Here is a 13,777-nt window from a genome sequence, read left to right as displayed (position 1 = left end):
GAGAACGAAGGAGGAGTGGAGCAGATTATTGCTAAATTGTTTGTCCTGGTTTTACCCAGAAGAACAACTAACAGACTCCAGGAACCAAAACCTCTATTGATACCCTCCATGACTAGGATATTGTCAGCAACAACGTCACCAGTAACCTTGTAGAGGAGCAGTAGAAGATTTACACGGCTGAGAAAGTCGCCTTGTCTCCGGACTAATGTTAGCTGTCTGAAGGGCACTGACCTTTTCCCACGATTTCACCCCTGGCAGAAAACAATGGAAATGCTAATGTCTATAATTTCACTTCAGGTGACTGATGCACTGAATGGCAATCACACATGGGTTTGAATCATCAGGTAGTGCGCATATCTAGGAAACGGCAAGAGTATAGATGCTGCTGACGTATTAAATGCCCCCTCATGTCGTTGCTTTTGTAGAAGAAATTGCTCCAGTCTTTAAATTTAAATGGATGAGTCACTTTCAAGCAGTTACTATAGTAACTCTTGATTCAAACAACGTCAATTCATACCTGACAAATCATCACTCATGCAATCATTTACTGCTTTTTAAAATATGTGGTCTAATTTTTAAAAAATGGATATATTAATTCACAATACTGTTGTACAAGTGAGTTAGGTTCATTTTAGCTGCTTAAGTCTTTGAAACCTGGATTGACATCATATTTCTTATATGCTACTTTCAGATGCCTTTCACAAGTATTTTAGCCTTTTGAACCCTGAGCAAATTGGTGTGATTTCTTTCAAAAACATGACGGGAAAAAAAGCCAATGAGCAACTTGGTAAGAAATGTTCCTCAAATTGCAAGAAATTTGCAGATTTAGAACAAAAAAGGTAGAGAAAAAATGTCTAGGGGAAAAAAAAGAAAAAAAGCTAGGGAAAAATATTTATAATTACCATAAATGCATATTAAAATTATGTTGAAGAATTATAATTTTTCAAGCACTTTTCACCAAGTCTTGTTTATTTTTCACTTAATTTTCTTTTTTTTCAAAACTAATTTTCATGTAATTTTCTTGTGCTTTTAAATAATTTCTCGCTTGCTCAGGTTTTAGAGGGTCAAACATAAAGACCAACATATTATGTTCACATTACTCAGCTGCTTATTCACATATTTTGCCACATTTAGTATAAACAAAATTACTTTAATTAACATCACAAACACAACATAAAGTTTGTTGTAATTTGAATGAGTGGCAGGTGAATGGATTGCAGGTTTAATATTGACTGCACTGGCTTATCAAGCTGCAGTAGCTTTGTGACCTCTGGGTGAACGGGCTAAAGATAAGCTTATTGTTTCACATCAACATCAGACTCATTCATGTCTTATGTTACAAAATCATTCAACAACCACAACAGTCTTTTTCTAGCCTTGTTGTTATATTTTCTGTCACTGCTTACATGTGGACAATTTTCCACTGGCCTGCTATCATGATGCCAAGTCATAGTTCCCAGGAGATTTGTGGTGTGGCTGTAAAGCCTCTAGACAAGTGAGGTATCACCCTATCCGGATTTGGTCTGATAAACCTGAGCCTGGTGGCAACTGCTTCACAATTAAAGATGTATTTGTCTGTTTATTGATCTGTTGTTCTGCATGCTCTTCCTGCCCGTCTATCCATTCATAGTTTATCTGTCATTAACAGCACAGCCCTTGTCCACCATCCATTCATTGTGTTTGTTAAAACAGCCAGGGTGTTGCCATGATAACAACACAGCTGGTATAAGCGATTACTTAGTACTGCAGCCTCATACAGCTGATGACACAGAGGTATCCATGGGAACAGTTTTCCAGATCCACCCGTCATCTTAGCAGGATTTAAGGCAACGCCTGTTCAGATGTTCAGAGAGCGTGACAACTGTGACCCATTGATTTTTGGGATGAACACGTTTGCTCTGGTTCATAAGTCAGATATGTGACACGTCCGTGCCTTTATGTTTTGCCGCTGTATGAAATATTGTGTTTGATCCATAATAGTTAATATGCAGTATTTTCTTCTTCATTTTTGTGTGTCATTGTCTCACATCACACATGTGGACATAAAAACAAAGATGGTATATGATGAGGATAGCATGAGGACTGTATCACTGTATACAGTACAAGGAGTACAAAGTCCATTGCAACTGTAGGATTTTGTTTCACCTGGTAAAGTCTTGAAAGTGCAAACATTCAGTAGCTGATAAAAAAAGTTCAGAACTTATTGAAGAGACTAAAATTATGCAAATCAAAATGCAGAAAATGATAGATTTTTAAATGTTTATATAGAGTTTTATGGTGGCAAAGAGGGCTAGCGTTTCTGGTGGGGTTTTTGACATTTGAGATGTATTTTCTGAAACGTAAGACTCTGATGGCACGAGAAGATTGCAGGTCAATTAGAACACTACAGTAATGTGAATCTTAGTGGCTTTTCACCAAATATTAAAGACTCTTAAAAACTCTTATAGGCAATGTTTTGGAAAATTTTATGCATAGGTGCAGATTTCAGGTGATACCCTGTCAATATTTAGAGCATGTGCATTTGTCAATAAAACTACATTTACGCCATAAATTGGTGCAGAAAATGTCCAAATTGGTGTATTAAACTTTACCACAAAGCAAGACATTAAGTATATGATGCTCAAGATTTTCTGCTGGAGTACACCCCAACCCTCTGTTTTATATGTGTGAAACCTACACCCTTAATTGTACATGAGAGACCTGTTTTATGTGCACCTATCTACAGATAGCACACTGCATATAGAATTCAATAATTTTCCAGTTTATTAAAAACAAATGTACAACTCAATTTATAGATAAATGTACACATAAAATCATAGAAACTGGCAACGTTTATCAGACGAGACACATATTCTATCAAACTCACTGACCACACTTTCTTGTCCATTAAGGCAACAATCAGCTTGATGCTTCAGGTAACAGTAATGTAAATGGGACTGGGGGTGGATCATGGGTCTTCTTGACATCACCACATGATATTAATTTCTGACACTTAAAATTTGGCATTGGGTGTGACATAAAACGCCACACACAACTAACGGAAAGGCTCTTTGTTTGGTACTTTATAGATATATATTTTATAAGTCCAACAAAGATGCCGTGCTGTAGTGACAACCATTTAAACGTCTTTATCAAATATAAGGCTCCATAAAAAATAAGGACATGAATAATATCAGACAGTAATTGACTGACCTGATTGGGCTTTAACACAGGCTCATTTGTTAACATCCAAACAACCTCCAGGGAATGTTCTCATGATGACTACACTTCTCTAAATCATTATATAAATCTTTATAGATTAATAGTTATTGGAAAATGCAGAATACATGAATTACATCCTTCAATGCAGCAGAAGATTTCCTTACAGCCCCACTGTGTCAAACCAATAAATATAAAGATTTATACACGATTTCATAGTAAATATCAGTGTCATAGAAGGCATATGAAGAGTATTTTGTGTATTTGGTTACTAACATGGCGTCTCGATACGCGCCATGGACCCCTGGCGTCAGCAGAGATACTCAGACCGGGAACTGTCACTCTTATAGGTCATCTGGGAGTCAATGCTCGACCTTGAGCACAGGAGCATTCGCTCTGATTCATGAGTCGCCCTCCGTGCCCAAAGCTCAGTTGGATGAGAGTTCAAGGTCCTTTGTTTCATTGAAATAGTCTCAAACTTGACGTAGCTGTCTTTTTCAAGCTCTTCTTCATCCATATTTGTACTGCCTCCCTTGCAGTACAGGGCAATAATCTTATAGAGCAACAGTGCAATAAGAGACAATACCAAAGCACAGGCAATGCCGCTGATAATCATGAAAAGCTGGTTCTGCCCATTATCTTCTACATTGTCCAATGTGTAGAAGTCAATGCAAGGATCTTTTCCAGCAGCACTGCCTTTTGCTACGAGACAAACTGAGTACCTCATCCCAGATGATAGTCCCTCTAAAAGGACTTTCCCACTGCCAGCATTAGTCTCCAATGTCCTTTTGATGTCATCCTCATCGTAGGGTGAATATACAACTGTGAGTGGGGCATCATTTGGTAGCCCATCTGCTGTCCAGAGCAACACTGCAGAGTCAGATGTTTCCTCTACAATCTTAAGGTCTTTGACAGACTTTGATGCATCACTTTTCTTGCTCTTTTCATCTGCTGCAAGCTTCCTCCCGTTACCTCCTTGCTGGGTTTTTGATTGTTTGAATGAGCCTTTTTGTAAACTGCTGCTGGTGGTAGTTTTCAGTTTCTTAGGGACAGCAGATGTTGTTGAGGTTCTTGGGAGACCCGTGGACGTGACAGAAGTTGAGTTAGGAGTGTCTGTTGGGGGAGTGAAGGTTGTGTCTTGGCTGGTTGGTTCGGTATCCATACTGGGCCTCGGTGGAGGGATGGTGGTACTGAAGGCGCCAGCAACTGAGAGAGAAATTGTGGCATCTGCGTAGCCAGCAACGTTCTTAGCATTGCAACTATAGTTGCCAGCATCCTTGTATAGTATTCCATGCAAGCTCATGATGGACCATCTGATGCCATCTCCAGGTGACTCCTGGACTAAAGAGTGGAACAAGAACACAAATGTCAACATGGATCAAGTCTGATCAAGTCTTGAACTACTTTGCGTGCTTTCCAATGGATTATGACTCGTGGCACTACTACCACACACCTTTTAATGCTTCCTGCACACCAGGCAATTAAAATCTACACACAGTATAGAGGTTACTAAAGGTTATAAATCTCAACGCATTTGAATACAACAGTTTTTTCTTTGTAAAATGCTTAAAATTCAAAAAGCCGCAATATTGTACCTGTGTTGTTGACGAGTGAGCCATCTGACTTAGCCCAGGAAAGAGTTGGTGTTGGAAACCCTGTGGCGTCACATCGCAGGAGAACATTACTGCCCAAAGGAGATGTGATCTTGGTTGCTGAAGTCATGACTGACGGTTTTACACAATTGTCAAGTTCAGCACGTTGAAAAAGGACACCAGCCAGATTCTCTGGTCCACTGCAGGTTATGAAGAGGTCCATCAAAACCACTGGTGTACCCGACATTTTGGAAAGCTCGATCAGCTTGGAGATTTTGCAGTCACAGAACCAGGGGTTATCTTGGAGCCCTGAAGACAAACAGATAAGACAAATTTAGATCACTGGTTGCTGTTTCGTAGCACTGCAGCGTCAAACGTCATCCATTTAAATGCTATATTACTTGAAAGCATTTTTGTTGACCATAATGAAAAGAATAGAGGACACAGATGGCTATGCTACAGTGAAGAGGCAAAACAATTTGCAATATGACTCATTGTCATTTAGTTCTTACAGAACGCTGCAATGACTATGGTGCTATAAAAAGAAAAGAAAAGAAAAGTACAGTATTCAAGGCAGTTTTTGGACTCTACAAGTGTTGCTTTTTTCCAACCTTTGGATTTATGACTTTATAAAAGCATGGCATACCAGTAGAATAGAAAATATTTTTTTAAATGGCAAAATCACATGCAGGGCACAACGGCTAATGATATATACTCTAAAGTGTGTTAATCACCATTGGGTACAACTGGTGGGTACCATTAGGTTGCATGGTACATGTGAATAAGCCTTTTTTTATCAACCGCTTTTGTATTTAACTTTCAGAAATTCACATTTTCAGGCTGACTATTAAATTCCAGGGCTGTGGAAGTGAACCTATCAAAACCTCTCTATATATACTCCCTTTCAAATAGCTGTAAACACCTGCTGCACACAATAGGTAAGCACATGTGCAGGTGCATATTAAAGCCCTTTAACCAGATTAGTTTGTCTTAACACTGGCAAAGCACCTAAGCTGGCTGTGGCCTCACTTCAGTTTGTGGCAACACACTCTTTCCATTAGACTTTCTGTTGGCATAAAAGTCAATACATCTTAGAAAACTTTCACACTTTATAGTCCATGCCTTTTAAATTCAGATTTTAAGACCAAACCCTTTAACATTTGGTATCTCAAAATAATAAATAATACATAATTGAAAGCTGTTAAGGTGAACACTTCAAAGTAGGGGATCACTAAAAAGTAATGATTTTAGGATATATTAACGACACTGTTGTGTTGTTTGTGCATTGACTCTTTTTTTCTTCAGCCTAATCCTGTTTCTCCTTTGGGGACACAACAGCACACAGACAGCTCTTTCGGCACGGATAAGCTAGCTTGCCCTCAAGCAGCCTATTAACAATATCCTTCCCACTGTCCATGCAACACGGATACAATGAACAAACATGCAGTCTCATATATGCTAGGCTGACAGGATCTATAAGAAAATGACTTCAGTTACATTCAAGTCAAAAATACATCCAACGCAAAAGATCATGTTGGATAAGAATATGACAGGAAATGGGTTGATTTCAATGATTTCAATGCAATATTCTTCTAAGACTACAAATTTTTGGTTTCACGTTACAATATATTTTATACTTTTCCCATAGCAAGGACATGACAGAAATTAGCCTATAGAAAATGGACTATTAAAAAGCACATAAGTCTCCATATACCACATATAAATATTTGCTTTGATTTTTATCTTTGAACCCTTATTTTCCAGCTCAGTCTGGTATTCTGTTCTGCATTTTCTCCTCTCTCCTTGCCCCTCCCCTTGACTATTTGTCAGCAAATCATGATAGTGCTATGAGTAGGTGGCCATTGGTTCAAGATACAATGGCAACAACAAATGCTAGAATCCTTGTTCTTACACCAAAAAACAAAAGACACTGTTTTTAGCACTCATTGCACTTCTAATCTATGAGCTAAATCAGAATCCATCGTATCCACAGGTAATTGCCAAATGCATGGATGCACAAAAGTTGGGGACACGACACAGCTACATCAAATACCTGAAGTCCCCTCACGAGAAGAATACTAATCAATTCAACTAAAATGAAATCCTGTAAAAGTTTTGGACTAAACTTTTTTGCCGGAGATATATTTGTTTTTTAACTATGTGTTCCTCAAGACAACCGGTTGCGTCGTGAACTGAATTGTTTACATACCTGCCTATGTACGACTGGAGGATTCTTTAAGAGAGCGTGCTAGAAAACTGAAATTGTACTTCTGGATTTACATAAATAAAACAAACAGTAAAACTTGAGGAGGTTACGATATAGTTAATTCTGGGGTTGGGGCAGAAAAAGCGACGGCGGCGCCAATGTCGAAGTTCCTAAATCAAGCATGTTGTGGCAATGGCAAGTATGTTTCCCACACTGCCCCTGCTGTTCATGTGCTTATTGCATCTTGTGCTAATTTCATACAATGTGCAAAACCAATGCTCCAAACAGACACAGGATACACCAGACTGCCATCATGTGCATGAGCACACCAGTTAGTGGCCAATTTACATATTTTGGCTGAAGTAAAATAAATTGCACCCGCTTGACTGAGAATAACCTGATCAATAATGTATGCTGTAAACTCTTTACTCAAGCATCAGGTATTTTTTTCTTTGTTTGTTATAAACTTAACACTACTTACATACTGAAGAGTAAGCCCTATTTATAATGACAATAGCAATTTTTTCTCCCTAAAACCTATTGTGCATTTTGCTTGTTATGGTGTAGATACCATTGATTCTGGTTTATATCTACTGCAGTAGTTCTCAAAATGCCATGAAGAGGGCCATTAGCAAAAGTGCAATTTTTGACACTGCAGTTGACTTTATCAAGAGAGAGCTATGATACACAATCTTGGAGTTTGGGGTGTTTCAAAATCAAATATTTTCCAGTGACTGGAGAAATATTTAAGAAATGAGAAATATACATCTAGTAGCTGTTTTCTACTGTATAAATTTACTGTACCTCATGGGTGCAGTAACACAGTACTCTGCTATATAGGTTTTCTTTTCTAATTTGTTTTTTGCTGAACTTGACCCTGGCTTGGATTACCAAGAGGGAGTGTGTTAAATATTCAACAGTTAATTAGGACAATAACTCGATAGTGTGCCTTAAGCATCAACTCTGCCCCTACTTAGAACAAGCTAATTTGATTGTGTCCTGGCAGTCACTTCCAAAGCAGGTTGGAGTCAGTCAGAGCAAGTCTGGCTAGACTAAGGTCATGGAATAAAGTGCCTGAGGTAATTACAACAACCCCAAAAGTATCCTGCCATGGCCCTGATATCCTATAAAACTAAGCCGGACACAGCCTTTGTATCCTTACCTAACACAACTTTCTGGGACGCATTAGTAAAGATGGGTGCTCCATTGAAGGGGGGCCAGATATCCATGAGATCAGAGGGCAGGGTGGCCAGTTTGTTGCTGGATAGATCCAAGTAGGTAATGTTTAGGAGGTGAGGTATGGCTTCAGTGGGAACAGTAGTGATTTTGTTGTTGTGTAGATCCAGCGTCTTCAAACTGGGCATCTCTTTCAGAGACTCCCAAGGGAACAGAGAGATCATATTTCCATCCAGCCTCAGCTCGTGGAGCACTTTGAGGTTGTAGAAACTTGAAGTATCCACTGAGCTGATGGCATTGTACGTAATCCACAGGTACCGTAGCTCCACCAGGTAGTAAAAAGCTTCTGTTGGGATCCGCCGCACCATCGTTTTCTCAATACGAAGTTTGACCGTATCCACAGGGACGTTGACAGGGATATCAGACATGTCTGGATCATTGCAGAGAACAGACCTGAGAATAAAAAATACATGAGTTAAATGTTTTCAATTATATCCCATGTTTTACAAAGTTAACTGTAACACTTTAAAACATTTTTCCAGTGAAACAGCAGATGATGGGAGCAGATGAGCATTTAAATAACTTTAAATAAATACCAGTCTGCAATGTGTAAATATCTACCCTTTCATTTATTCATTCGTCTATCCATCCAGACCCTCTCTGTCGTGATGGGATGCTTTTTCTGACATGACTGTAGTCAGCCTATAGGGCACTTCCCAGATGACAAGGTCAGAGATAATCACTATCATTAGAAATGGTAAAAGATCATGTGCATTGACTTCCACTGCGGGGGCAGAATAGCTGGATTCAGTAATCGTCACGGATAAAGACCTGTATAAAACAATCATTTGATTTAATAGCTCACAATAAAAAGAGGTTAATTAGCATTATATGAGTACGAGCTATTACTTATAGCAGCTATAATGACGGTGTCAGTTGTCAATAGTGCTAGAAAATGGACTGATATACGTATATAATGTCATTTTTAGTAGTGTCATGACTGCAATAGTCGCCTTTTTGTGGTTTTACAACTGGCAAACCAGACTTTCCCTGAGTTCATATACATCTCTTTAGCATTTTCTCACCTTTTATGCTGGACTTGTCAACATAATGAACTAACATTGTACTTTGTTTGTTGCCCATGTTTGACTACAAGTAGAGGGATGCATTGTGGAGGGTTCACCACGAATAAGACTAATTATGCAGGGATAAATGGATTGCAAAACGTGCATTATGTCAATACAGGCCAGTACAACCTGCACAAATTGTACCTATTGTACAATGGCCCTGAAGTTTTGCTAATTGTTGCTCACCCATATGGGGCATGATTTTAAAAGGGTTTTTTACACACATTGATGGAGATGGAAAAGGTTTTAGCTCTGTGCTGCTCTCTAAATGTGTAAATATAACTTTTTAAGTGTGACGTGTTTACTTTCAGACGATTTAACATGGATCACGCATCAGGTGGTCTAAGTGCAGACTTAATTAATGTTGTGATTATTCAAACGGGTCATCATTGTTAAATAAGCGTATAGAAACTCACAAACTGAGTTCAAGACATCACTGTTAACTGAATATATGAAAGGGTCTTTTTTATTTATAATTCATTACTTTTTCAGTGATACTATAGGGAAGATAATCTAGTTATGCAACCGTCACCAACATTTTTTTTCTTTTTTTACATGTTATAAAATTGGCTCTTATTTAAATTTTCCATTTTTTTCAAGACAGCAAATGTGTGTATGAGTGAGAGCACAATTTAAGTTTACCTGGTTCCTGTTCCATCGGTACGTCCATGGAAAACACAGGTGCACTGGGATGGACAGAAGGGATGAGCCATACTGAGGCAGCATAGGAGTACATGCACACAGAGAAGTCGACGCATGGTTTCACCGAATGCACCCACAGTGCTCAGATCGAGAAGAGATCAGGAAAAAAGACATCCGGATTCATTGAGAACCGGAAGAATTATTCCTTTAAAAAAGACAAAAACAAATAGAGAATAATGAAAAGAGCTTACAAAGTCCATAAGAGGCAACGGTACACAGGCTGAAGATCTAATTACAGTACAGGTCACCTGTCAGATTGACGGTGGGGGGAGGGGAGGGGTGGATTAGTGGAGGATTTCTTGGGTTTCACAGGGTCACGCAAGCTAGGCCCCGGGGCATAACCAGTCCTTTGGACATGCTGCTAATCAGTTAATTCTGGAGAGGTTTCCCGTCAGGTGATTCAGCCACGCCTTTGTTAATCCAGTCAGTTCTCAACCTGACCATAGCTTTTTAAATATAATATGCACCCACCTTTCAAATTCATTTAAAGATCCACTGGAACACTTTCACACTGCACAGCTGTTTAGTTATATCCTGTTTGGCTATATCCAATTACCATTTCTGCATAATAGGAATTGGCTTTTTATTATAGACTTTAGGTTGTTTTTTTTGCAGTGATTCTTAAGACATTTCTTAAAGAGGACCTGTTGCACTTTTCCTTTTTTTACTGTCATATATATATAATGTTACAATGTTCGATGTTCGTAATAAACTTGGCAAAAGGTTGAAACAATGAGACAAATATAAAAGTAATCCCTGTGAGCAAAATCAGACCATTCCAAAGACTCTGTTTCCAACATGAACAAAAATTAAATTTATGGCTTCATAATATTAAGGGAAATAAAAAGACGTACAAGAGTGCGTACCTGTAAAAGAAAATGCAAAGCAGTTAAGTCAGACCTAGTCAAAGGCTAAAGTGAAGAGATACATTTTTAGTTTTCTTTTAAAAATATTTAGCAAGGTGCCTTAATATTTCGTCTTATTACATGAAGATATGAATTAAATATCAATCTTTAATTTGTTGCTTTACATAAAAGACAGACTTTAGTCATTTTGTCTACAGGATGACGTCAGATTGCGACATATTTCTTTAAATGTTCATCTGCTCCACGCACCCTACTGTAAGTGTTTACATAGCTTACACTGCTTCATGAAGAAACATGCTCACGTCGGGGAAACGTGATCTTAATTTCTCCTTGATTTCAAGTCATATTTTTGCTGGAACTGTTACAGTTCTGTTTAGGTGCTTTTATTGATATTTTTTAATAGTAGAAAGTGCTGCTGTTCTCCATTACAGTCATCCACCAGCTGTGGACTGTTTAGAGATGCTAAAATGCAGAAGACACGGGAACCCTGATCATTTGGAGTAGATTTAACTTTTTTGAGAGACTGAGATTAAGCCCTCTCCCGTCTGTCATTACTGTGCCCACTTCCACATGACACAAGTGGCCTACCAGACATCAGCATGTGATGATTTGCCGCTGGCCTATTGCGAGCCAACGGCATTAAACAATACTCCGGGTCCCGAGCTAGCCCACCTCACTCCTTTTCATTTGGTCACTACAAGCCAAATCAACTTTATTTATCCATATTTATTTTGGCACATTTCATGCAATGTAAGCTCAGTGTGCTTCACACACAACAAATATGCACAAAATAAAATAAAGTAGGGTGCTAATGCATATTTATATAAATATACAAAGCCAGAGAGCAGTCCACAATCAGACCCCCGGCCCTGGATTTATTCTGGCTGAATTGGAATTGCTATATCCAATCGTCTCCCCAAAATATGGCGGCTGCAGTAGCTTGGAAAATAGATATTAGTAGTGAAAGAGCAGCTTTTCTGACTTTCAACCAGCTCTTTCATTGTACTGGCTTCCCCCGTGCTGCCACGGTGCCTCTGAGATGGTAGAGTTGCTTAAAAATCTGCACAGTTCCCTTAAATTGCTATAAAATCTCAAATGCGACTGAACAGAAACGGGGGGGTATACACGTAAACAAGACATAAAGTAAGTAGAGGGGTATCGAAAATCAGCGTCCTGCCTCTAAGGAGAGGGATGAGAGGGTGCAATAGTGGTGTTCAAAGCCACTGATTAACCAAAGCTGTGCCGTTTCACAGAGCCCCGAGCTACAGACGCCTCTTTGAGCCAGCACCCGACTCGCTGCGTGCCACAGCAGCAGGCTGGCAGCCAATCATGGGGCCTGATGCCTGCCAGCCTGCTGTCATCATGAGCATGTGGGCGTGGTTTCATCTAAAGTGGGTTGGAAAAATGATATACACAGCCTTCAGAGGGTGAACACTGATGTTGTAGAAAAGACAGCATGAAGAGAGAAAAGTATTTTTGACCATTAAAGCTTAAAAAACATGTTTAGTTGAAACCTTAGAGAGAGATGAACTATGAAATGAGCGTGATAGGTCCCCTTTAAATGTAAATGTAATGATTGAGCTGGAGGCCATATGTAAGATGTGTGAGTGAGCTCTGTCTGGCACTAAGGTGCAAGGTGTAATCTTGGATGTGATTTATTACCTGACTGGGTGGACCAGCGGCTTCAGATAGGGGCCAAACTCAACCTGCCTGCTGATGACAGATCCACAGGAGTGCACCTCGTTCATAATTTTTGTGCACACATTGGTTTAACATTACTACAGACATCTTTACTCTTTTTTTTAAAGCATTAATTTGAATGTTGGTAGATGATATTAGAACATTTTCTACTGTTTTCTATTTGTTACGTTGATCAAAATTTAGTTATTACACATATCACAGCAAGTTTCTCAAAAATATTACCCAAACGTTAAAATGCACATGAAAGCGTTTCATTTAGGATCTCTATTAGCCATCACCACAGTAACGTCATCATTCCTATAATTTATACTTCAGCTGAAACTGATTCTGTAATTTTACAAATACAGATTTGGGATTTAGTCTCTTATCTTAATTAGTTTCTTTTGTCTTGGCTACAGAGTGGTAGAAATTCTGTATCTGGATCACCACCAAAATCAAATCACAGACTAGACTCCTAGAGGTCAAGTTTTATTTGTGAACAGTACTTCATCAAACCTTTTTATACGTTTTTTAAGCTGTGCAGCGTCAACAGAAACACAGTACACCATGTACAGCACAGTCATAATATATTTTAATGGTATGTTGGATCGTTTCTCTTCTTCTAATTGTACCTCTATCCATCCTTATACTCTTATTGACTTTCTGATGTGCAGTACAACACATAATACATCAATGGTTTGGAACCTCAAGGCTAAAATTAAAGAAAGTTATTTCTCAAAAATACTGTCAATTTTGAAATAACCACATACTTTTAGCATTAATATAAGTGATATGTAAGTGTTTGAGCATGTTTCATAATCCTACTCTTGCAGATTAAATATGTCAAGTTTAAATTTTTGGCTGCTAACCCTTTATTTGGACTGTCTGAGAGGAAAGGGAGGCATCTAGTGGTAGGAGGTTGTTATTGAGTGTATTTTCTTGTGATAAACATTTATTTTTCTTTCTTTTCTTAAACTCGTGGTAGGTGTCTCAACAAACTAATCCTGCCTCACTAAATTTTGCAACTTACTTTAGAGTTAAAGTCCCATTGTGCAAACCAACAAAAATCATTCATTTTTAATTAAAATCTTTTGGTCGATGCCGCCTGTCAGTGGCATCATTTTCCCCTTGCTGTCGGCAAGAATTATCTTGATTGACTTTTTATCTGGTTTTAAGTAACATTTTTAAACTTTTTAGAAACAAGCTGAGGCAAATGTTATTGGCAGCTTG

The 13,777-nt window shown here is 38.6% G+C and overlaps 1 protein-coding gene and 1 long non-coding RNA gene across 2 annotated transcripts in view; one reads left to right on the top strand and one right to left on the bottom strand.

Annotated features, from left to right (window-relative positions):
* Positions 1-13,777, top strand: part of LOC148188846 (uncharacterized) — a 95,886-nt gene that overhangs the window by 36,521 nt on the left and 45,588 nt on the right. The gene's annotated exons all lie outside the window — the stretch shown is intronic.
* On the bottom strand, positions 2,715-10,232 carry lrit3a (info leucine-rich repeat, immunoglobulin-like and transmembrane domains 3a). The gene is made up of 4 exons (XM_088080841.1): positions 9,942-10,232; positions 8,159-8,625; positions 4,794-5,099; positions 2,715-4,539 (listed from the first exon to the last, which is right to left on the bottom strand). Exons 1-4 carry the CDS (start codon positions 10,055-10,057, stop codon positions 3,509-3,511), a joined length of 1,920 nt encoding a protein of 639 aa, XP_087936967.1. The 5' UTR covers positions 10,058-10,232; the 3' UTR covers positions 2,715-3,508.

Source organism: Plectropomus leopardus, chromosome 8 (genome assembly GCF_026936395.1).
Source record: "Plectropomus leopardus strain MGB_pleo_1.0 chromosome 8, ASM2693639v1, whole genome shotgun sequence".
Classification (NCBI taxonomy): domain Eukaryota; kingdom Metazoa; phylum Chordata; class Actinopteri; order Perciformes; family Serranidae; genus Plectropomus; species Plectropomus leopardus.
Note: the sequence above shows the minus strand (reverse complement) of the source record. Positions and strands in the feature narration are given on the sequence as shown.

What these genes read in the sequence shown, in the direction of transcription:
- lrit3a (XM_088080841.1), bottom strand. Translation starts at nt 10,057, where the DNA reads ATGCGTCGACTTCTCTGTGTGCATGTACTCCTATGCTGCCTCAGTATG. An exon ending in GTCCCAGAAAGTTGTGTTAG is followed by an intron (nt 5,100 to 8,158) that starts GTAAGGATACAA and finishes GTTTGTCTTCAG; the next exon opens with GGCTCCAAGATAACCCCTGG. An exon ending in CTCACTCGTCAACAACACAG is followed by an intron (nt 4,540 to 4,793) that starts GTACAATATTGC and finishes TCCACTCTTTAG; the next exon opens with TCCAGGAGTCACCTGGAGAT.